The sequence below is a fragment of the Euprymna scolopes genome, chromosome 9 (genome assembly GCF_053919585.1).
Source record: "Euprymna scolopes isolate OS-2025 chromosome 9, ASM5391958v1, whole genome shotgun sequence".
NCBI classification, from domain to species: domain Eukaryota; kingdom Metazoa; phylum Mollusca; class Cephalopoda; order Sepiida; family Sepiolidae; genus Euprymna; species Euprymna scolopes.
This window is the reverse complement of record NC_136490.1, coordinates 138676632-138703131: the sequence shown is the minus strand read 5'-3', so window position 1 is coordinate 138703131 and position 26500 is coordinate 138676632. Positions and strand designations below refer to the sequence as shown.

Sequence of the window (26500 nt, the reverse complement as noted above, 5' to 3'; positions counted from 1 at the left end):
ATTGTTCAAGGTTCGAATCTCAGGATTGTCTTACTAAGTTTCCTCAGTGCAGCGAGTGAATTAACAAAGAGTTATCTGATGATAGATATAGGCATGCTGAAAACGGGTTTATATACGTATATTTCTCATTAGGTAGATCTCAGTCTTATATGTACTAGAAAGTGTATCTGACGTTGCCCGGTATAAAACGTAACGTTAAATTTCTTTAAAAAATAAAAAAATAACGGGGAAAAAAAACTGAGACAAGTGCATGCGAGTATTAATTTTTGTCAGAACAGTTAACTTCTTATACGTAAAAATGAAAAATACTCAAGCTGAGATCGAAACCAAAATCTAAAGACAGTGAGTCAAGTACGATAACCATTAGACTAGCTTGTCACGTACTTTAAAATGTGTTTTCAAATCTTGTGAAACAGTTAACATAAGAGTCAGATGACCTACATGTTTTTTTTTAAATTTTGACCTCTTAGCAGCTAATTTTCCAAATGAAAACTGACTAAAAAGTTCTTCACATGTCTGAATACGCTACATACCAAATGCCAAGTCTGTAGATCAAATATTCGTTGAGTATATAGGTTGAGAAGTGTTCACATACACATTCTCACTTTTATAGATATATACAGCCATGGCCGGAATTATGGAACTCTTATAAATAATTGAGATAATAATTTAAACCTACATGTTTGATGTCAATTGCGAGCAAATGTAAAAGATGTACTAGTAGATTGCAGTATGTTTTGCTTTAAAGCTTTTCAAGACTATGTTGCTGAGTTTCATACTAAATTCATTCCAATATTCCAATGATTCATTATCATGCTAAAGTTTGTTTCTTATTTTTCTGGTAATATTTGATTTCCACCAGCGCTATAATTGTAGATTTGATTGAAAATGGCTCCAAAGAAGCAACTTTCAGAGATTAAAAGGGCATAAATTATTGCTTTATATTGTGAAGGATATTCTCCGGTAGAAATTGCATGGAAGATGGAATGTTCCAGGAAGGTAGTTCAAACAACGATTAAAAGGTACAAGGAAACAAAGACTTTTAAAAACAGAAAAGGACAAGACCATAAAAGGTCTACAACCGCCAGAGAAGACAGATATTTGAAAAGAGCATGACTTGCAGATAAGGAGAAAAGTTAGTCAGAGCTTGCTGCTGAACTTAGAAAGGATGCAGACAAAAACATATCAGCTAGAACAGCGATAAGAAAGAAGTGGGATTAAAATGATTGCAACGCAAGGAAGGAGCCATACTTGTAGAAGGCAAACAAAAGTAAACGACTGGAATTTGCAAAAATGAAAATTGGATATCTGATGATTGGGCCAAAATCGTTTGGTCTGACGAAATTAAAAATGAAAATTGGATATCTGATGATTGGGCCAAAATCGTTTGGTCTGACGAAAGTAAAAATGAAAATTGGATATCTGATGATTGGGCCAAAATCGTTTGGTCTGACGAAAGTAACTTTGAAGTATATTAACAGTTTCTATTTCCTAAACTTTGGAAGGAACAATTGAATTTGTTATGTGAGTACACATCCATAACATTTATTCCAAAATTTTAGCAAATTCTTTTTTTTTTTTGTCAAATATTGGCGCCACTGGAACGGCTTATATTTGCTGCAGAGAAAAAGATGAATTTCATCCTGGTTGTGTAGTTTTAACCGTCAAATTTGGAGGTTAAATCGTAATGGTTTGGAGGTGCATGGTTTCTGTCTGAAAGTAACACAATGTTCAACGAGCGAGATAAAAGATGCATCGCTGTCAAATTAATGCTCCCTACCGATCCAAGTTATAAGAAGACCATTGCCATCACCCTCAAAATACAAATCTGTACGTTTCAACGCTTGAGGGCACAGGTCAAAGAAGTTTTCGACCACGGTTATGGTGTGGTTTCAAGTGAGGGCCACATCATGCCATCTCACGTCTTCGAAGTCAGCTTAAAAGTAAACAAAAGTGTTCTTGGATGTGGATGTGTGTGGGGATCTGCTGATACAATCAGGTGGCCGTTGGCAGACTTGGTTGTGATGGCAAAATTCGGCGCGAACCCACATGTCCAGAGAGACCCAGGCTTCGCTTCAGAAGGAGTGCTACGACTTTGTAAACTTCCCTCACTGGTTCCCCTACTCCCTCGACTTGAACCCACTGGACTACCTCGTTTGGTTATACGCCGAGAACATCACCAACATGACCTGGCACAACACCCAAGCCAACCTTATCGCTGCCATCCACTGAGTATTCACAGAGCTGCCGCCGGTGCTTGTGGAAAAGGTATGCTCCAGTTCCGGACCCGTGTAACACGAAGATTCCAGAGTGTTCACCGGTACCTAAGTGTAGTTCTATATGGTTCTAATTTCGGAATACTCAAAAATTCATTAGCGTGACCTTAATCGCCTATGCAGTGATAAGGTTTGATGCGCGATTCCAGTCATTCTTTTTTTTTCACAAGTGGTTCGCAAGAAAAAAAAATTTAAAAATAGGAGAAAAACCCCAAAGGATACAACTAAAAGCCTCCGGGGAGATTTTATCTGTCAACTGTTTCCCGAATGCTCATGTGTGAGTGGTTTACATGACATTCCTTATGTTAAGAATAAGTAAATTTGAAAACCTTTCCTAGGGATGCGTCAAGTTGGCCTAATTGTTATCGGACTTGACTCACCGTCTTAAGGTTTTGGTTTCGATCTCGGCTAGAATTTTTTTCTTTTTTACTTACAAGAAGTGAACTGCTTATAAAAAGCGATACTTGCATGCGTAGGTCTCAGTTTCTGTATGAATTAATATATAATATTTGTGTGTATTTTATGACCTAACAACGCTAAGTGGCTGCTAGTTACAAATAAATATCTGATGATATAATTTCTAATTTTATTTACTTTTTAAAATGTTATAGCGTAAGCTGATCTACCCAATTCAGGAATAATGGACTTATCCAGAAAAAATAAATATGGTTACAGTTAAACATTAAGGAGTACTTAATTCATTTGCAAATTGACCTGATCGCAGTTGAGGTTCTGATTCGAGAATTAATTCGGTAGTAAACCGATTCATTTCAGTGGCTGTTTATCTACCAGGTGAAGTCAGCCGTTCTAGATAGTCCTAGGAGGTCTACACTTCTAAACATTGCCCCCTCTTTTTAGAGTGGATAAAATTTGTTTACTATCTGAAATGGGGACTCAAAGCCAATTTTAACAGGTTATAGTGAGCCTTCCTTTAAGATATCTAGTTTTATTCTTCTCACGTTTTAATCTCGTGTCACGTTTCAACCTGCGGTTGGAAGGAAGTAAATACTGTAATTTGTATTAGTTATGTCCCCCCCACCCCGAATCATGACGTCTACTTCTGAAATCTACAACTAATACACTTTTTTCTAATTATATGAAGGTGTTTTTTGTGATTTTTTTCCGGTCTGCTAGGTCACAACACTGGCGGCAATGATTAAAACTTCGAAACTTCCACAAATTTTATTTATATATTGTAGTGAACAGATACAAATATGTCACTAAATATAAATATGATTGCCTAATTCAAAAGGAAATACATTTTATTGCTATATAAAAATTAACATCCATATTTACAAAAGTTATTTGTGTGAGAGAAAAATGTAACCTTTCTCCCCTTCGTGTGTTTTATAGAACACATTCTCTAGCATATATCATCAATAATACAAGTAAACCTTTCACGTACCTTTGTATAGATGATATACGACGACAGAAGCAACTGATTTGACATCATTTGTGAGATTTTCCATTGTGATATATGCCTGGTCAATACCCAATTCCGCATTGAAACACTGAAATCGAATTTTACAATAAGTACATAAAAGGTTCTCAACATTCGAACATTATCGATAACAATCGTATTTAAATAAAAGATAAGTAGAAAAGCGTTAGAGTTAATTCTTTTGTAGAAGAGCCTCCTCGTACTAGGGTTAAGGTTTGGGTTAGCGATACGTCTTTCGCAGAAGAGCGTTGGGTTACGTCTTTCGCAGAAGAGCGTTGGGTTACATTTTCTTTAGGAAAGCGTAAGAGCTAAGGGTAGGTCTTTTGTAGGAGAATCTCGTCGTACTAGCCTTAAGGTTAGGGTTAGCGTTAGGTCTTTTGTTAAATAGGGTCAGCGTTAGGTCTTTTGCAAAATAGGGTCAGCGTTAGGTCTTTTGCAAAATAGGGTCAGCGTTAGGTCTTTTGCAAAATAGGGTCAGCGTTAGGTCTTTTGCAAAATAGGGTCAGCGTTAGGTCTTTTGCAAAATACGGTCAGCGTTAGGTCTTTTGCAAAATACGGTCAGCGTTAGGTCTTTTGCAAAATACGGTCAGCGTTAGGTCTTTTGCAAAATACGGTCAGCGTTAGGTCTTTTGCAAAATACGGTCAGCGTTAGGTCTTTTGCAAAATACGGTCAGCGTTAGGTCTTTTGCAAAATACGGTCAGCGTTAGGTCTTTTGCAAAATACGGTCAGCGTTAGGTCTTTTGCAAAATACGGTCAGCGTTAGGTCTTTTGCAAAATACGGTCAGCGTTAGGTCTTTTGCAAAATACGGTCAGCGTTAGGTCTTTTGCAAAATACGGTCAGCGTTAGGTCTTTTGCAAAATACGGTCAGCGTTAGGTCTTTTGCAAAATACGGTCAGCGTTAGGTCTTTTGCAAAATACGGTCAGCGTTAGGTCTTTTGCAAAATACGGTCAGCGTTAGGTCTTTTGCAAAATACGGTCAGCGTTAGGTCTTTTGCAAAATACGGTCAGCGTTAGGTCTTTTGCAAAATACGGTCAGCGTTAGGTCTTTTGCAAAATACGGTCAGCGTTAGGTCTTTTGCAAAATACGGACAGCGTTAGGTCTTTTGCAAAATACGGACAGCGTTAGGTCTTTTGCAAAATACGGTCAGCGTTAGGTCTTTTGCAAAATACGGTCAGCGTTAGGTCTTTTGCAAAATACGGTCAGCGTTAGGTCTTTTGCAAAATACGGTCAGCGTTAGGTCTTTTGCAAAATACGGTCAGCGTTAGGTCTTTTGCAAAATACGGTCAGCGTTAGATCTTTTGCAAAATACGGTCAGCGTTAGGTCTTTTGCAAAATACGGTCAGCGTTAGGTCTTTTGCAAAATACGGTCAGCGTTAGGTCTTTTGCAAAATACGGTCAGCGTTAGGTCTTTTGCAAAATACGGTCAGCGTTAGGTCTTTTGCAAAATACGGTCAGCGTTAGGTCTTTTGCAAAATACGGTCAGCGTTAGGTCTTTTGCAAAATACGGTCAGCGTTAGGTCTTTTGCAAAATACGGTCAGCGTTAGGTCTTTTGCAAAATACGGTCAGCGTTAGGTCTTTTGCAAAATACGGTCAGCGTTAGGTCTTTTGCAAAATACGGTCAGCGTTAGGTCTTTTGCAAAATACGGTCAGCGTTAGGTCTTTTGAAAAATACGGTCAGCGTTAGGTCTTTTGAAAAATACGGTCAGCGTTAGGTCTTTTGAAAAATACGGTCAGCGTTAGGTCTTTTGAAAAATACGGTCAGCGTTAGGTCTTTTGAAAAATACGGTCAGCGTTAGGTCTTTTGAAAAATACGGTCAGCGTTAGGTCTTTTGAAAAATACGGTCAGCGTTAGGTCTTTTGAAAAATACGGTCAGCGTTAGGTCTTTTGAAAAATACGGTCAGCGTTAGGTCTTTTGAAAAATACGGTCAGCGTTAGGTCTTTTGAAAAATACGGTCAGCGTTAGGTCTTTTGAAAAATACGGTCAGCGTTAGGTCTTTTGAAAAATACGGTCAGCGTTAGGTCTTTTGAAAAATACGGTCAGCGTTAGGTCTTTTGAAAAATACGGTCAGCGTTAGGTCTTTTGAAAAATACGGTCAGCGTTAGGTCTTTTGAAAAATACGGTCAGCGTTAGGTCTTTTGAAAAATACGGTCAGCGTTAGGTCTTTTGAAAAATACGGTCAGCGTTAGGTCTTTTGAAAAATACGGTCAGCGTTAGGTCTTTTGAAAAATACGGTCAGCGTTAGGTCTTTTGAAAAATACGGTCAGCGTTAGGTCTTTTGAAAAATACGGTCAGCGTTAGGTCTTTTGAAAAATACGGTCAGCGTTAGGTCTTTTGAAAAATACGGTCAGCGTTAGGTCTTTTGAAAAATACGGTCAGCGTTAGGTCTTTTGAAAAATACGGTCAGCGTTAGGTCTTTTGAAAAATACGGTCAGCGTTAGGTCTTTTGAAAAATACGGTCAGCGTTAGGTCTTTTGAAAAATACGGTCAGCGTTAGGTCTTTTGAAAAATACGGTCAGCGTTAGGTCTTTTGAAAAATACGGTCAGCGTTAGGTCTTTTGAAAAATACGGTCAGCGTTAGGTCTTTTGAAAAATACGGTCAGCGTTAGGTCTTTTGAAAAATACGGTCAGCGTTAGGTCTTTTGAAAAATACGGTCAGCGTTAGGTCTTTTGAAAAATACGGTCAGCGTTAGGTCTTTTGAGAAATACGGTCAGCGTTAGGTCTTTTGAAAAATACGGTCAGCGTTAGGTCTTTTGCAAAATACGGTCAGCGTTAGGTCTTTTGCAAAATACGGTCAGCGTTAGGTCTTTTGCAAAATAGCGTTAGGTCTTTTGTTGCAGTACGCTATGGTTAGGTACCTTGTAACATAGGATTAGAGCTATGGTAATGTCCCTTGTAGCAGAGCATTAGTGTTACCGTTAAGCTTCTAGTAGAATAGTAGAATAGCATTAGAGTGATTTTTTTTTTTTTTTGAAGAGAGTAATTGTTAGATCTTTTGTTGAAGAGCGTCGTCGGGCTAGAATTTGCGATTAGAATTAAGGTTAGTGGTAGGTCTGTAATAAAAGAGCGTCGTCATTAATTGAAAAATTACTTTTACCATAAATTCACCCTGCTTGCCATGTGCGGGTACATGCTCTAGACCAACTTGAACGAGTTCTAGTATATACTTTTTTAGGAAGAGTCTCATAGCTAATCCAGGCCTGAAGACCACTCAAGGATAAGGGTTAATGAGTGTTAGGTGGCTGGTGAGACAACATTATGATGATCGGGAAAAGAAAAACTTTGGCAGTGCTTGTTTAAAAACGGCTATGTTACACTCAGCTGAGAAGCAGCTATGCGATATTGTGTTCCAGAGGGGGTAGTTATTGGAAATACACTTCGCTTTTGTAATTTACGTTTAGTCTTATGCAGAGATAGATAATAAAAGACATTGTTGGCAGTTATTGTAGCTAGACGGGTTTCTAATGCGAATGTTTAACATAGCTGAGGTATAATTAGAAACACAGGTGAGTATCTGCTATTTAAATAACGATAGAACAGAGATAGACTCGCTATGTTTCTTCTGGGAGAAAGACGTAATAGGATGGAGAAAAGGGCTCGCCCACTAGATTTCGAAGCCGATTATGAACCTTATCAAGGCAGCAAAGATTACTCTTAGCAACTCCTCCTCTAGATGTGACAACTGTACTCTACACTAGAGCGTATTTTACAGAAAGAGCATTGCGTCTAGAATAAGGTATCTCTGGAACGGTAATCGGGTTTAATTACGTTATGGTTAGCTGGAAGTCAGCCTCTATCCCATTGACGCAATATTGCATCTGCTTGTTTTACAAGTATTTTAATAGTTGATACTCCGACGAACTACAAGCTCTTATACCCTCTCGACGTAAATACCCCCAACAAACCCGACAAGCAGCAAAATCTCACCCCTACACAGATCCCTGGAAGCCTTATACTTTAATAGTTTCTTCCCAGAACTGCTAAACTTTGGAATTCCATTCCGAGTTCCTGTTTCCGAGACTGTTCTAGCATACAGAAATTCAAATGTAATGTGAATAGACATATTGCTGCTAAACTCTCTAGTGTATCTGCAATTATGTCCTAGAGAGTATCCCCTAACATCAAAGTAGCACTATGCCATGTTTGAGGGTGAAAATGCAATAAAATAAAACATTTAAAAACATTTCGGTTGAAACAGTAAACATAATTGTAATTCAGTAGAATCTATTAATTGCTACCTCACTCTTGTCCGAACAAACACAATGTAAATAATATACTAGTTCATACCCACTTCTCTATTAGTGATGTTGGTACAGTAACTCGGTGTGTCATTTTCCAACTTCATCTCGCTTCTACATTTTATACGAAGAAATTTTCTCTGTTAAAAATAAGCTATATAATATTTGCATCTGAGAGCAAGTAACTACGACGAATATATAAATGTATTGTATTTATTAGGTTTTAAGCAAAAATGATTAGTTTTGGATTAATGCCGAATGTTCTATGCCTAGCTTTGTTTAGAGTTACCTAAAAAGCCACCTAGTTAAGAAAAATAATTATGGAATGTTATTTTTATGTTATTTTTACGTTATTATGCTAGTTTTATTTCATTACATTTGTAAAAACCCGTATCCAGTAAGAACAAAATTTTCGAGACTCACGTAAGATTCGAACTCCGGTATTAATTTTGTACAACATACGATTTTCTCTACTCTCTCTTTATCTATCCATTCCTTCTTTCTTTCATTCTTTTTATTATTATTTTTCTTTTTTCGAATCACAGAAAGAGACTGTATAAAAGAATGACGATTTAAATGACGATAAAAATCCGCCCCCCCCGAGACTGATTTTCTTAAGGAATTGCAGCGGAAACATGTTGGTACATGTGTAGCCAATAATATTTGGCTAAATAAATAAACATACAATAATAACGCTCTTCCTGTCAATGAGCCATTTTTGATAAAAGATCGGAGATTCAGTGAACTTACATCCCGGAAACTATAGCGATACAATTATATAATGTATACACGTCAGGATATATCTCAATTTATGTATTAAAAGCACTTTATACGTGTACGATTTTGTTCTCTATTGACTCCAAAACGGCTAGGCTGATATTTTTGAAATTTCATATAAATGTAATTTGTGTTTGGAAACCTTAGATTTTATATCGGAATTTCTCCGATAAATATCGATAATCGAATATCCAATTAAAGAAGAGAGTCCCATTTCGCTAAGTAAACATCCTTACACAGCCTAACACCACAAGTGCAGTTGATAAGTTTGGTCACCACACAAGCTACAGGGTCCGGTGTATAAAATCAAAAGAAGGATCTTTGATATGACATGGAAGCGTTCGAAATGGAGGTTTCCGCTTAGTTGAACCATGATATTTTACTTTTGCATGGTATACTTTAATTCAAGCCATTATATGAAAATTATTTTTTTAAATCAACAGTAGATTCTCTACAGTGCAATGCAATCTACAATGTATTGTGGACTTAGTTACTGTGGGGAGAGATGTGAAGCTTTCTCAGTGCACTGCGATTTGACCCCGAATAGACCAAATTGTTGAAAAAAATAAGATGCAAACTATTAGTCGATGCCATTTTTTGGGTGTGATTGTCCTTTTTATTTGCTCTATTACTTTATTTTATTGTCTCTCATATTGTTATATAGGGGTTTCATTAAAGAGTCTTAGAGAGAGACTATTATAAGTGATGCTTTTTCTTGTGAGAGTTCTTATTAGTAATGATATGAGTCTTAGTGAGAGTTCTTGTCTTATTACATATGATGTTGTATCTTAGAGAGAGAGAGGTGTATGTAATGACATTTTATAACACAGACATATAATAACAATACAATTTACCTTTTTGTAGAAATCACAAACACAAAGATGAGCTTTATCACAAAACACCTGCTGAATTTATTTCCTCACGACCGGTCGTTCCATCACCAAGAATTCAAAGTTTCACATTTTAATTTCTGAAGTGACGTCTCGCTTCAGACGTCTGCCTGTCTCTGAGTTTTCTCACTGACCGTCTCCCCTGACTGTCTCCCCTGACTGTCTCTCTGCGACCAACTAACTCCCACTTCCTATATTGAGAAATCCATGCATCCCGGCCACGTGAGCAAAATTCACGTGTTTCAACATGCGCGACTTTGCACGTTTCCGACATTGATTTCCCAATAACCTATTTTTCTTGTGTTGTTTCCACAAAGGAATTTAACCTACATATCTAATTTATTTAACCCATATTTTATTATCCACATTCTTTTAACAATTGAATAGTTTATTTATTATTTATTTCATCCGAATTAACTATTTACTGGACATTCCATTTAAACCTATTGTTCTTTAAAACTTATGTCCAGGGTTCGATTTCTGCTTTCTCTTATTTTCATTTTAACTAATCTCTCTATTTTTATACTTACATGAACAGGGGACAGCCCTTATCATGTAACAATATATATATATATATATATATATATAATTTCTTTAGTGATTTGTCGCTTGCCTATTGATTTTGTATAATCTAATTGCGTTTTTATTTGCGTACGAACAGAAAAAAAAACTCCCTAAACACCATAACGTTTAATAGTCTATGTAAATATACATTCGATTTTCAGATGCGTCTATGCATGCCTACGATAAGCTTTGTCTATCAGTATTTACACCTCAGGCTATTCGATTTGAAACTGCATAATTATCATAAACCCGATCGTATCTTGCCTCTATATGCTTCGAGCTTCTAGATCGAAATATACATCTAATATAATGCGATAGATTAGAAAATAATGCGGTAAAAACCAAACTAAAACTGGGAAATCGATATATGAAATTTCTAATAAACGCTTACAGTTGTATAATGCAAAATGGAACATTATGATCGACACCAATTTGTATTAAAGAAATAAACACCTCTATCAGGCAACACACTGGAGTAAACGGCATCGATAAACATAGCTGGGCGAATCATCTTTCGAGATATACAGACCTTAGGTGAGTATACAGAGCGACAGAATGGACCTCCCAGCAATGGAAAAGACCAAGAAGCAGGTAGAAAAGCAAAATGGTAAAGAGAGAACATCTAATATACCAGCTGTGTCCTACCTAACCACATTTAAACAGAAGGTGGAAGATAATCTAGGGAGCGGTTCCTCTCAGAGTATAAAAACATAATGAATGCAAGCTATACATGGTAAACAAAGCTCCGGGCTTGGCAGGTGGCAGATCGTATTGTTGTGGAGTGGCACAAACGTATCGGACAGATTTTCTCTACGTTTCAGATGAGAATTGATTATTTTCACTACCTGTATTCTTCGGACTACTATTCTCGTCTCGGGTATTATTTTCACAAAAGGTTCGGGCGATATAATCTCCGACCTTTTTCATCTGTATTCTATAGAACTGGGGGATTTTTCTCTCGAACTCGAGAATTGTTTTGTCGAACTCGAGAATCTTTATGGAATTTCGACTGAAACTTATTTGCTTCACAAGGGTTGTATCCTTAGAAGGGTTGTAGGCTCACTTTCTGTCAGCCATGACTAGATAGAAGTTCTAAGTTATTCGCAATTGTATTTTTTAAATATCATCAGCACTGAAAATTGAATCACAAAGCTCCAGAACAGTGTAACTCATAGTTGAAATTTACAAAGTACTTTATTTACTACGTCAATTCTAGTGATTCTAGCATTGCCAGCAATTCTAGTATTGTTAGTAATTCTAATATTGTTAGTAATTCTAATATTCGCCAAAATAATTCTCGAGTTTGGCAGAATGATACACCTGAAGAAAGTCGGAGGTTACAATGACAGAAACATCGTGGAAAATATCACTTGATCTATCACTTTTGATATCTAGAAATATCCTGCTATTAGAACCGAATTTTTCATTTACATTATTATCTTTGTGTTATATGGTGCAAGATTGCCCGATTGATACCAAAATATTGATCAATATCACAAGTTCAATTTTTGAATATTAAATTATCAGTGTGTGAGAAGCAGTACTTGCCAGCAGATGCCATGCGAGACCTCGATTTTATCGTAACCGCCAATATAAGAACAATCTAATTTTCTTGAAATTAAATTATAAGCAATTCACCAAACGACAAGACGTTGCTAACAGAATTGAGAAATTAGAACGGATGTTAAACTCGATGTCATTATGAGAAGTTATGTTTTGCTTAGATTGAATGCTTAGTAGTATTCAATCTATGCAAAACATAACTTCTCATAATGACATCGAGTTTGTTATCCATTCGTTATCTTGATATTCACATACAAATGCAAGTACCTGGCCAATCAATAACTTGCTTCAGGTCTTGTAAACAATAGCAAAGCCTTATGACGATAGTCCGAATAAACAGTGAAAATCATAACGCGTCACACAAAAGTTAAATGTAAAAGCTTACCTTTGGTTTGTAAAGGGGAGGTAACTCTAGTTCATCATCGTGATCGTCGTGTTCACGAGAACCAGCGAGCATTTTGGAGGATCCTGTATTTGAGCCTTTTTTCAACGATCTTCGACGTCGATCGTGATTATGCTTCTCATGGTCATGGTGATGATCATCATCATGATCATCATGATCGTCATGGTGATGATCATCATCATGATCGTCGTCATGGTGAGTTGTTCCGGTAAGCCTGTGAAGAACCTGGTCCAGTTTGATCGCGGATACCATCCGCTGGTCATCAACCAACAAATTCACGGTCAGTCGTTCGTATTCAGAAAGATTCAGTTTCGGTGGAGTTTTGCACAGTTTTTCCTTCGCTTGCAGACGATAGAAAAGGACTAAAGCGAAGTTAGAGAACTCACTTCTGGATAAGTTGTGCTTTAAATCGTCAGTTGAGATTTGGACGAGGTCATCCACGGACAGGCACTGAACAATAGAAAAGAAAAGGTTATTTTACAGGGTCGGTTTACAAAAAATTCAAGGAATTTGTTTAGAAATATGCAATGAAAGCAGAATTTAAAGGTCCCATAATGACATCAAAGGTCTTATTGATGAAGAAAATTGAGTGGAATTTTTACATCCATTTTGTTCAATATCAACGGAGAAAATATATCGGCCTTTTACTTCATGATTACGTAGAATGGCCGGCGATTGCAACTGAAAAGTGGAAGTATATAATTAGAAATAGACTTTTTGATCTCTAAAATTCACAACCGTTGAATTAGAATATGGGCTTTCTACCAAATTAACGGTTACATATGGTTAGATTGGTGCTCATTTTCGGATTAAGAAAAATATACATTAGAGTTTTAAATATTTTACACATTCCTTAAATTATATGGTATTTTCATTTACATTAATTTTAAGCAAAAGTTAATAGTAAATAAAACCTACTTCAATGCTTATTTTAAGTTTTCTATTGCGTGTGTGGGTTAGAGGAATCTGAAAATTATTTTTACGAGATGCCTCCTTTTCTATTCTGTAGCAAGTATTAGAATTCGCTAATGAACACTTAATAACAAAGAATACAATTTCATTAACTTACGAGACTCGAATAGGAATAAGCATGAAATTAAAGCTTGTGAATACTTTTGCGGTGTTTACATATAAACACATGAATTAATCTTAAGCATTCATATACATTAAAAATGTATTTATATGTATTACACAAAATGTACATATATATGTATTATATTACACAAAATGTACATATATATGTATTATATTACAAAAAAATATATGTATGTATTACAAAAGTATATTTGATAATTTTTAGTTAGCAGTATTTAAAAAATTCTCCCGGGAAATGTTAGGAAACGGAATCTGCCAGTACTAGATAAACTAAAATTTAAGATGAATAAAAGCAAAAGATAAAATAGATAAAAAAAATAAAATATTCAAACAGTAATAAAGCTAAACTAAAAACAATAACACAGGTTATAAACAAAAACATAAGGTGTATTATCTGACAATTATTTTAATGCGGATAAAATAATTTAATTAAATAAAGAGTTCCATTTCAAATTCCGTGCATATAAAACAGTTCGACAAGATTTACCTGTAAAAGATTAGGTTACATCGACCGAAAACCTGTGACAATTACACTCAAGACGAGAGCAATAGTCCGGATAATCTAAATAATACAGATGCTATCATTGTTTTTTATGAATTTTAGAAGAGAAGAAAGATCGATTAAAAGAAAATCTATGTTTTGAATTCGTTTAATGTCCAATATTAACTAAATCTGGCTACTTATCTAGATGGGATGTTGACTGAAAATAATGTAATTTCAGAGTTAGTTTTAAGATGAATGAATGCGATGAATGCCACCAAGACATTAGCACATAGAAAGAGGGAGATGAAAAAGAAGAAATAATGAAAAAAAAAATATGGATAAAAATAAACAAATAAAAATTGAGAAATAATATTTTGGAATTTCCAAGATAAGCGTTGAGGTTTGGTTTCTTTCCACTATTGTTCTTATGTTGAATATATATTCAGGTGTATATTTTTGTTCGACAGAAAGATTCCACACTTCTGTCTCAGAGTTCGACGGGAAGATTTCAGAATTCGACAAGATGTACCTGAAGAAGGAGGAGTTTACGGCAACCAAAACGTTTAAATAACACGAGCTGAGAACAGTCGTCTGAATAATGCATTTAATATGAAAAATTAAGAAAAAAAATGAAGTGGACTTTAAAATGACACAAATTAAATTTAATGTGAGCGAAAGTTAATGAGCGGGAGAAGCAAATAAGTAAATAATATGTATTAGCTAGCATGGATACGACGCACGCAATCCCAAAAAATTTACAACTAAAAGAAAGCTTATTTTTTTTTTGTTTTTACAGTTGCTTAATTTTTGTATTTTAGTATTTGATTACAAGATTATCGATACATCGAAGACATTCCGATACAAAACCTATCTAAGAACACTGTCAGGCACATAAAGGAACTTTTGTATGAAATTTTAGCTGTTCTTGAGTACATAAAGAACGAACTCGCAGACATACAGACAAAATTCCTTTTATATAATAGTAGGAATACTTTATATTTTTCATGTTTTAGTAAATATTATTTCCGCTGTAAACTTTTATATATTACTCAACATCTTTTAACTGGTCTTTTTATTAAAATTATATTTTCTAATTAAAATAGAATACCCATTCCAGCATAGGTAAAATTATTTTTCCGAAAAGAACAGGTTTGCAACTGGTTTATATTCGTTTACGAAGATATACTACTAAACCTTATGTCCAGAATATTTATTCTCATCTTGATTAGAATCCATTACGATTTTGATTCTAAAATATGTCTAAAGATTAATACTTAAGCTAAATGTGACTTAAGGTCCCTAGGATTTTAATTTCTTTATTCATGTCTAATGACTATGAATAACATTGCATGCAAATCTGAAATATTTGAATTCTCAAATGGAAGATTGTGCTCAAATCCCGCCTTCTAAAACCTAGTTAAATATTCCAACGTAACTGAAGTATCTTCACCTGGTATTTCTGAACGACCCCCCTCCCCTCCAGCGTCGCAACGAGCCCGCTGCAAGATTATATGCACTATCAGAAACAGCTAAATGAACTCAATGAACAGATCTTTTCCTTTTCTTTTTATACATTTTTTTCTAAGTGGTCATGTTTTTATCGTCTCAATATTTACATGCGAGACACGCATGCGCCGTTGTGGTTCTATCACAAGTTGTTTTATATTTTAGTAGACGTTTTAGCACGCTATAAATGGATGAACGTTATAAACTTAGAATGGCTGTTTTATATTAAATTTATGATTCATTTTGAATTTTGTATTCATTTTTGCATAATACTAATCTCTAACTATAGGACGGACAGATATAATACTGTTATGGCTTGCAATAAGCCACAAAGAAAACAGAACAATGGAATAGAGTTTAAACAATGTATTACTGGAACAACAGCGTAAAAAGGTTACAACTGAAAAGAGTAGTAAACGTCACCGAGCAGACGAGGGTTGCTCTGGTGTTTAATCCACACTTGGGATCAAAAGGTCTATGGTTTATATAATGGATAGAACAGTCCATTTGGAGGGTGATTCCCCCCCCTCCCAAGCTGATTTCTGCGGTTGTGAAAATCAGTATTTCTTCCTTTTGGGACAGACCACCAAGGGGTGTGTGCGCTTCCTCTTTCTGTTGGAGCGTTTCGGTTCTGACATCCCTTTTGGAGGGTCTATGTCAAAACAGTCATACAGTTTCAATCGCCTCATTGCCGTCCTGCGATTGTTCTTTTTGATCCTCGTAGAAGCGTTTCCCGATTTGGTTCAGGTGCCTCTTATGTTGGAACTTTGGGCCCTGAATGATGTATGTAACATGGCCGATTCTTCGTAAGATCGTGCCCTGTTCCCAAAAAGAAACGTTTTTTCTAAAATGTCTAAAATACACGTTATCTCCGCTGTTAAACCGTTTCGTTGGCATTGTAGAGGTTCTCTTGTATACTACGTGTTTGGGTAGCAGTTTATCAAATACGGGTTTTATTTTCCGTCCAAACATGATTTCTGCTGGGGATCCCGCATCTGGTTTGTTCGGATTTCTCGTGATTCTGTAACCCTGCAAAAAATTGCCGAAAGGCCTTTTCTGTCGGAGTACCGGACGCCTTTTTTTAAATGCCCTTTTAAACGTATCGACGAAGCGTTCGTCCTGGCCATTGCTTCTGGCGTGGTACTGGGGTGTCGTAATATGCTTGACTTGATACGTCTCGCAGAATTCTCTGAACTCTGTCGAGGTGAACTATGTAACGTTGTCGCTAACCAGACAGTCTACAACCCCAAAACCGAGCAAACAATTCCAATAAAAAAAAAATTGTCGTTGCCGTGGTCGGTTTTTTTGCCTCTTAGTACCTCTGGCCATTTAGAGTAAGAGTCAACTACTATCAGGTAGTAAAAATCCTCCACAGGTCCCGCATAATCGATGTGGATTCTCGACAATGGTTGTTCAGCCTTAGGCCAAGGTTTATATGTTATCGGTGGTGCTTTGCGTCTGTTCACCATGTCAGTAATATCTTGGTCCATAGCTGGCCAATAAACAAAACTTCTAATTAGGCTTTTCATTTTGTTTATTCCTGGATGCCCTATGTGAAAATCCATGAGAATTCTTTTTTGAAGGGTTTGGGGGTATGACAACCCTTTCACCGTATAACAGTATTTCGTCGCAACCAGAAAAAATGTCTGAACTGGTGTCACCCAGTGCTAATTTCTGCTTCATGGTTTGAATGAAATTGTCATTTAGGGATTCTGACTTAATTTCCTGAAGTGTGACCGGCAGTTCGGATAATATTGTTTATCATGGGTTTTACATCACTATTAATACGTAGTGCCGCGATTACTGAATATTCAAGAGGTTCCATTTTGGTAGAAATCAGTCTCGATAGACCGTCTGCATGGGCTAGTTGTTTTGAGGGGAGAAATTGAATTGTAAAATTATAGTTCAGCAGAATAGTTTGTGGCACAATGGCTAGTCCCTTTTTAAGGGAGCTGTGGGGTTCTACATTAATAACCCCTATATCTAGCTTCTAATCTGTGCCTGACTTTGTGATGAAGTTAAAAACGTTTCATGCAGGTGTTTTGTGGGTTTGGGAATGTTAGATCATGTCGGTTGGGTTTGAATGACAGGTGTTATGAAACTTTTAGAAAAATCATTCAAGAAAGGTCAGACTTACACGCGGATATCTGAAGTTGAAAAACAAAGCATTGTATCAAACGCATATTTCTCTCTCTCTCTCTCTCTCTATTTCTATCATTCACTCCCTTTTTCTCTCTTTCAATGAAGAAGGAGAAATGAAATAGAATTTCATTGTTTAAAAACAGTTGAGGTTTAGTCACTATACGCGATGGGTCGACTAAATATGTTTCCTACTCGTTAACTGTTTAATAGATTATATTTTTATAAAAATGCATTCGTTCGCTGTTTTCATACAAGTATTCGATTTCAGTATACCATTAATGCCGACGACAGAAAGCTGCCTGTAACGACACAATGTGACGATGGGAAGATGCCTGCAATGACCACCCATGCCAGACAGTTATAGCCGACGACGTATCGACCCGTTGCAACCATGGAAAACCCTCAAAGAAAGGAGTAACCCTGGGAAGGATAAACACTAGAGGTCATGGATGTCCAGAACGTGGTGAGAGCAGACCTAAACGGGCCCACCAAAGAAATAAATCGGTCAAGAAAACTCGGAAAAATAGTGACACCCAACCAGAGCTCCAGAAGGAAGTGTATAGTTAAAATAAGAGGTAGACAGATAGAGACACTGATCGATACTGGATCGGAAGTCTCGCTCCTAAAATCATCAGTTTTTGAGGAGTTAAAACGCATAAAGGAGAGTTAAGAGATTCTAACCTAACAGTTACTTTCGCTAACGGGCAAAGGATGCCACTAAAAAGTATGGCCCATCTGCATATTAAAATTAAGAAGGCGCAAACTTCGTCTAGGTTTTATATCACCCCAGACTTAGACCGGGAGTTGATATTAGGTGCAGACTGGTTGCAAAGAAACCAAGCCCAAATAACCTTTCACCCTAACCAACTAACGGTTAGACGAGTGAACATCCGACTTGGTAATAATACCAGTGGTAGAGTCAAGTTACCGCCGTGCACTGCATTGACGAGCACTGTTGGAGTAGTTTCTAACAAACAACAAAAAAAAGAACTCACCCGTCAACATCAATCTCCAGTCCGAAAAAAGAAACCTGTAACAGCGGCAATTAAAGTATGCCCCCACCTATCCACACCACAGGTACTTGTGAACACTAAAAGCCTCAGAAAAACTGCCGGCTTTTCACAGGACTTTTCCTTTCGGAAAAAGGGTCTTTCAGTGATAAATCCCTTCAGACAAAAATCCCAAAACTCAAATGCGTAGAAAATATTTCGATAACCCACAATTTACAGAATTCTCGAATTTACCCCTGCCCAACATTATAAGTAGAAGCCGACTTCAAAACAAAAAACTTGAAAATGGACAAAAAGGTTGAAAAAAAAAGGAAAAAAGCAAAGAGAAATCGTCACCAACACACACACCCACAAAAAATGTTGAAAAATTCCAAACAAGTAAAGTTTCACAAAAAGTCCATGAAAATTCAAATGACTATAAAACGAAATAGAGAACGACTAACGTTTATCGAAAAAAAAATACAACAAATTGATCAAATATTATATTAAAAAAAATAATCAAAAGATTGAATGTTTCAAAATAAATTAATAAATAAATAAAAGTCCATAAAATTGAATGAGAAAAAAAAAATTAACAGGGGAAGATAAAGGGTTTTCAAAATAAATAAAATAACATAAAAAATATTTTATTTAAAAAAAAAAAAATGATCAAAAGAATTTATGCGTAAAAACAGAGTGATTAATACTTGAGAATAATTGAGAGAAGAGAAAATGAATTAAAAAATAATCATTGTGCCAACCAACCGACGATATGACATTTCTAGTGATAGCAAAGGTCACAAAAAGAGGGGGGAATATGGCACAATGGCTAGCCCCTTTTTAAGGGAGCTGGAGGCTTCTACATTAATAACCCCTATATCTAGCTTCTAACCTTGTACCTTACTTTGTGATGAGTTAAAAACGTTCCATGCAGGTGTTTTGTGGGGTTGGGAATGTTAGATCGTGTCGATTGGGTTTGAATGACAGGTGTTATGAAACTTTTAGCAGTGTCAAAATCATTCCAGAAAGGTCAGACTTACACGCGGATATCTGAAGTTGAAAAACAAAGCATTGTATGAAACGCATATTTTTCTCTCTTTTTCTCTATTTCTATCATTCACTCCCTTTTTCTCTCTTTCAATGAAGAAAGGGAGAAATGAAATAGAATTTCATTGTTTAAAAAACAGTTGAAGTTTAGTCGCTATACGCGATGGGTCGACTAAAAATGTTTTCTACTCGTTAACTGTTTAATAAATTATATTTATTTTTATAAAAATGCATTCGTTCGCTGTTTTCATACAAGTATTCGATTTCAGCATACCATTAATGCCGACGACAGAAAGCTGCCTGTAACGACACAATGACTACACAAGAAGCGACGATGGGAAGATGCCTGCAATGACCACACATAATGCGACCCCTGCCAGACAGTTATAGCCGACAACATATCGACCCGTTTTCGTTGATGTTTCCAACATGTGTCTATCGTTGGATATCGTTTATTCCCCGGGGAGCTGGTTGCGTTCACAAGACATTCCCCAACTAAGTAACCCTCCCGGGGAGTGATAGTTTCACAAGTTCCCCATCTTAATAGTCGGTTAGCAGTGAATGTTGGAAGTCCTTTTTTTGATCCAAAAATGGATATCAACGGCTTATGGTCGGTTTGTAAAAAAAATGTCTTCCGTACAAGAACCGGTAGAATTTTGAAACTGCAAATATAATTCCTAGGCCTCTTTCTCGATCTGAGAATAATTCTTTTCCGCTGGCAAGAGAGTCCATGATGCAAAAGGAGTAGGCTGTTTCGAGCCATCTGGCATTCGATGTAGCATGCACGCCCCGACGCCATATTGACTAGCGTCGTCAGCTACTTTTATGTTCAACTGCGGATTGAAATGCGCTAGGAATAGTTTTGAAGTCAGGATTCTTTTTATTTCTTGGAATGATTTCTGGCAATCTTCTGTCCACTCTCAAGCCTTATCCTTTTTTCAGCAATTCATTAAGTGGTGCGCGCAATTTGTGCATATTTAGAATGAACCCCTGGTAATAATTTGCCAAACTTAAAAAAACTCTGCAATTGAGTTATGTTAACTGATGCCGGCATTTCTTTAATAGCGGTCGCCCTATCTGGGTCTGGACGTCTGCCATCTTTATCGATTATTTGGCCAAGGTATTTAATTGTTTGTAAAAAAACTTGCATTTATCTGCTTTGATCTTAAATCCATAATCTTGTATTCGACTGAATACTTGTCTGATATGTTTTTTATGTTCCTCCCTGCTTTTGCTCGCTATGATAATGTCATCAAGATATGCGATTGCGGTGTTCAAGCCAGACAGCATAGTATCCATTATTTGCTGGAATATTGCGGGTGCCACCTTTACACCAAACGCAAGTCTTTCGTATTTGTACAAACCCCGATGAGTGTTAATACAGAGGAGGTTAGCGTTTTTGTCGTTTACTGGAATCTGCCGGTAAGCGTCGCTTAGGTTGATCTTAGAAAAAAAAAAAAAAAAAAAACTTGCCGGCATTTAATTTCGTAAACACTACTGAACTAGGTAATGGATTGTGAAAATCTTCTAAGGACCCGTTGAGTCCGGTCGCGAAGTCGGCGCAAACGCAAATTTCCCCGGACCTTTTCTTTACGTAAACTGCCGGAGCAGCCCATTCACTATATTCAATTTTAGCCAGTATACCGATGCTTTCTAATCTGTCAAGTTCCTGATTTATTTTGTTCAGGGAAGCGAACGGGATATCACGTTTCTTTTTAAACACCGGTTGTGTGCCAGGTTTCAACTTAAAATCTGAGGCCATTTTTGTACATCTCCCCTGGCCAGGAGTAAATACGTTTGTGAATTTTTTTAAAACAAGTTATGTTTCTCTGTTTCTGCTGGGCGAGTATCTATTTTCTTGCAGAATGTGGATATAAGAAGATCCCAGAGACGAAACTCCTCCATGCTGTCAGAACCGAACAGGTTCTCACTATCTTTTAGCACATACAATCTTAGTTTTTATTTGTTTTTCCCCGTAAAGTGACGTTTGTAAGTAATTCATCTTCAAAATGAATTTTTGTACCATTAACGGCTGTCGCTGTTCTGTTAGTTTTTAACATAGTCGGCTTTGGTAATATTTTCCACGTTTTGAGATTTATTATTGAAAGATCCGATCCACTGTCTAATTGGAATTTAAGTCTTGCTGAAAATGTTAACCGTTACATATTTGCGTAGATTTTCATCTACGACGTCCTTAGTTCTGATTTGACGTACACGGCTTCTATTCTGAGTTTTCCTACAGTGCGAACTTTTATGACCGATTTATTGCATACATGGCATCTTTTTGTTAAAAAATGGGCAATCCCTTACCCAATGTATTCCACCACATCTGAAACAAGCGCTCGATGCTTTTAGTTTTTCTGAGTTTCGGTGGTTAGTGTCTGTGTGCCATTTCGACGGTTTTTTCTTAGTTACTTGTTTATATTCGCGATGCCTGCTTCGATATGTCTTGCATCTTTTTTTATAATTTCTACTTTTTGACAATCCTCAGTCAATTTTTGAAGTGTTAAGTTTGGTTCATTTTCTAATTTTGTAAGGACTTCGCCTGATTTCCGCATCTTTTTCCGAGGTTAACCCTTGCGCAAACACAAGACATTTAAAATTGTATGCTGTTAGTTCAGACAACTTGAAGTCATCATAGTGTTTGTTCACTACAGCTGCGTAGGTGGCAAAATCGTCATTATCGTCTTTTACATTCAAACATCTCCAACGCTTATGGAAAAAAGACGTTTTTGGCGAGAAAAATTCTGTTAGCAGATTTATCATTCAATGAGACGGTAAATTTGTTATTTTCCGAGGTAATCCACGAATTTATCATGCTCAGCCGTTTCCAATTTTCGTAGTGGAAGTCTGGTTTTCTTTTGACCAGACCAGTTGCTGCAGTCAATATTTTAAAAAAATCTTCATAACGCCGAAAATACGCTGCGAATGATTTTTCCACTTCCTAGTATTTAAAATTGTCTATCGGGATCCATATTGTATGCTGAGAAAATGCTGAATTGCTTTCCGCGTTCGCATTATTAACAATTTCTGTAATTAACTCTGTTCGTAATTGACGTTCGGCTAACTGTTTTTGAACTTCCTTTTGCTGTTCCTCGGTTCGTATTTGACGTTCAGTCCAGTGTCTTTCGGATTGTGACTGACGCTTTGTGGCATCGATATGCAACTTGGTCAAATGTTCCAACGCTACTTTCAATTCGTCCATTTTGTTTTGTCAGCATTAGCAATTTCAAAACGTTCGCTGAATTTTACAAAACCGTTTTATTCTTTCTTATTTCTTCCTCCAGACAATAAAACGAACAGAACAAAATATATAAAAAGTTCATGGTCTAAAGAAAGAAATCTTGTGTATATTTTTCTCCAGAGAAAAAAAATAACGCCCGATTTTAGCAGTGAAAACCACAAGTGACGAATTCTTTTCCAAAGGTATAAAAATTTACCTTTCAAAGTCGCTATTTTGCAAAAATACAGTGTAATCTTTGAAAGTCGTGACGAACTTTCTGCGTTTGTTTTTTTAGTTACCGTGAACCTTTCAGTTGCAAGTGTTGTGTTAGACACTTAGGCTTGATAACATTCGAGTCCGACGTCGTTAGTATTTTTAGAATACTATTTCAACGCGAATATTTTTTTCAATGTCATTACTGGTTTCGATTTTAGTATGCTCCTAGAATCCAATGTCGCCAGTGTTTAGTTTTTTTAAAAACACTTAAACGCGAGTACGTTCAACAAATCCAATGTCGCAATAAGCCACAAAGAAAACAGAACAACGGAATAGAGTTTAAACAATGTATTACTGGAACAATAACGTAAAATGGTTACAACTGAAAAGAGTAGTAAACGTCACCGAGCAGGCGAGGGTCGCTCGGGTGTTTAATCCACACTTGGGATCAAAAGGTCTAAGGTTTATATAATGGATAGAACAGTCCATTTGGAGGGTGATGCCCCACAACAAATACTTAGGTCGCTGCACCTTATAACAAAATTTAAGCCAGATTAGCCCAGCAGTTTTTGAAAAATAAACTAGACAGATAGAAAGATAAAGAAACATTATTATATTAAAAATAGTTTATCCGCATCAAGTTAGCTATAAGAATTTAAAATTGGACTAAAATAAACGATGCATTACATAATATAGTAAAATACATAGTCACAAACTTATTAGAAATATAGGATTGCATTTATTTCATAAAATATTTACTGCCATTAAATTTTAGACATTCAATATTGAAATGTATTGTTCTGTTCTCATCCAGACCGACTCCTAAATTAAGTATACTACAGCGTGGAACGATAAAATTGTCGCCCTAGAAAAGACAAGATGATTCTATTTGTTGGATGAAAACCGGGGTTCTTTTCTTTTTTTTTTAGTTGCAAACCATATGCTAGTTGGCCAGTTGTGCAAAAATCCCAAGAGCCATAGAAGCTTTCTATTATGTCTGAAAGTGACACAATATTCAACGAGCGAGATCGGAGATGCGCCGTTGTACAACTCATGCTCTCTACCGATCCAAGTTATGACAACAGGACCATTTTCAACACCCTCAAAATACAAATTTAGACGGTTCAACGCTTGAGGGCACAGCTCAATGAAGTTACCGGCCACGGTTATGGTCTTTGGTGTGGTTTGAAGTGAAGGCCATATCATGCTACCACACATCCTTGAAGTCTGCTTGATAGTCAACACCAACGTGTACCTGAATGTGTTGAAGAATGTGATCTGCTGGTGTAATCAGGTAGCAATTGCCAGACCTTGGGTGTGGCAGCAGGACTCGACGCCGGCCCACAAAGTCAGAGATCTAGCGTTGGCTTCAGAAGGAGTGCCACAACTTCATACCCTTATTTTTTTTTTTAAACTGGCCCCGCTTCCTCCCCCGACCTGAACCTGCTGGACTACTTAGTTTGGTCATACGTGGAGAACATCGCCAACATGACCTCCCACAACACCCAAGTCAACCTGTTCGATGCCATTCGCCGAGTATTTTCTGAAATCTAATAAATTAAAAGAATATATAAACCAGCAAATTACTTAATCCTCCAAAATATTTCAACTTCTTTTAATTAAAAAAAATATCTTCTGACATGCATTTAAAAATAATTGCCAACACCTTAAAATGATAATAAAAGTTTGAACATTTACGTCACTCATTTCATGCTAGTTATGCGCTCAGGTTGATAGATACACATGTTAACCCTTATTATAATGTTTCTGAATTTGGTTTCTTAATTTTCTGGACTCGTGGCGTGGCGGATAAAGTACTTGGCACAATTTAATTGCAATTGAAATGAATGGCTTGGGGATGCCTTATGTGTTGACAAGCTTCTGGGCTTGATCTTTACTCCTGATCTTAAATGGAACACATACATTAAATCCGTTGCCAAGACCGCTGGAAAAATGGTGGGATCCTTCTATCGATCCAGTAGATATCTCACTGCTGATGCAATTCTCTATCTATATAAGAGCCAGGTACGTCCAAGGATGGAATATTGTTGACATATTTGCACAGGAGCTGCTAGAATGGATTTATCCTGCCTTGATAGAATTCCAAATAGACTTCGTAGCCTCGCAGGGAATGTCCTTTTCTCATCCCTGCAACCTCTATCTCACAGAAGAGATGTTGCGAGTTTGTCTCTGCTTTATCGTTATTTTCATGACAAGTGCTCGGCTGATCTCCAATCTATGGTCCCCCCCCCTCGCCAAACTTTAATAGGAAACACCCGTCTAGCAGAAAACACTATCAATAATTTCCCCTGCTCTTTATCTGTGCCTAAATCTAAACGTAGATTCCATGAATAAAGCTTTCTTAGAACTGCACGTCTCCCTGCTTTCCAGCTGACTACAATATGGTTGTTTTCAAGTCTAACATAAACAATTTTTTGATGAGCCGTTCATTATAAGTTAACAAATTTACCGAATTTCCATTACTACCGATTACTATATTGTCCAATTTCTACTGTACACTCTTTAACCCTTATCCTCGAATGACCTCTTGGCCTTGATAAGTGACGATGCCTATGTAAAAAAAAATAAATAAAAGTTACTCTTGGTGAGATTGAAAGTTCAATCCTCTCTGTGGCCAACACTCAGAAATACAATTCCAAAATACTTAGAATATCTAGCCAGCTATGGCTGATAAAACAAGAACATGCTGCTCAGAATTAAATAATGGGTTCCGTCCATGCAGCTTCCCGACTTCAATAGAATAACCTTGAAGAAATAAACAACTATGAAGATGAGGATAACATTGAGCAAATAAATATACAAATTACTCATCTCAAAGGATTCCAAAAATAAAATATATATACCATTTGGTACAGACTCGATGATGGAAGACCGGAGAAGAACGAAAAACTTGGATTTATAAGACAAGCCTTCTTCGCTCTAGAGAGTCCGTGGCGCAGTGGATAAAGGCGTTGAGTCGCTACAATTCTTGGTTAAGGTGAAAGATAGCGGTTTCAATCCTATTCCAAACCAGCAAGAGGATTATCTGGCAAAAACGTAATGAAATGACTATGAAGATGAGAACAAAAGCCTGCAAATAAAACCCGAAGAAGGTCTGAAACGTAAGAATAACACTCAAGACGAGGACAGTAGCCCAAATAATACGAAGTACTTATTTTTGATTGTTATTAATGGCACTTTCATGGGAAATGTATACAACTAGCAAGCAGCCCGAGGTTGCCCAGTCATAAAATATGCTTAAATATGATAGTTTAATCCATGCAGATTTCCATTTTATCATAGTGCCGATTCTCTATTAATTATTATATTGTACCCAATATATAGAAGTGATTTCAAGAGTTAAAAAAATTCTTGGGTGTTATCTTGGGTGTTATCAGCTAAAATCGAAACCAAAACATTTTGCACCCCGGCGTTATTCGCTAATACCTTAAGTCCACATGCATATTAAACTTTAAAAATTAACCGACTTAACGTATAACTGTATAATTGCGCATGCGTAAAAGAGCACGTTAAGTTGATTTAAGCCGGATAACTTTCAATTTTTTTAAATTCTGACTTCAAAGTATGAAACAGAATCACTAATTGTATCGGAATGGAGAAAATATCGTCCTATCATTAGTT

General features: G+C 36.6%; 1 protein-coding gene across 4 annotated transcripts in view; it reads right to left on the bottom strand.

Moving 5' to 3' along the window:
* The window catches only part of LOC145284870 (zinc transporter ZIP4-like), a 461784-nt gene that overhangs the window by 62917 nt on the left and 372367 nt on the right, over positions 1-26500 (bottom strand). For all 4 annotated transcript variants that reach the window (XM_080133882.1, XM_080133881.1, XM_080133880.1 and 1 more), the window contains exons 2-3: positions 12139-12606; positions 3682-3787 (exon numbers count right to left, since the gene is read on the bottom strand). In XM_080133882.1, the coding sequence (XP_079990008.1) occupies positions 3682-3787; positions 12139-12408 (376 nt within the window). In that variant the 5' untranslated portion in view covers positions 12409-12606. The remainder of the gene's footprint in view (positions 1-3681; positions 3788-12138; positions 12607-26500) is intronic.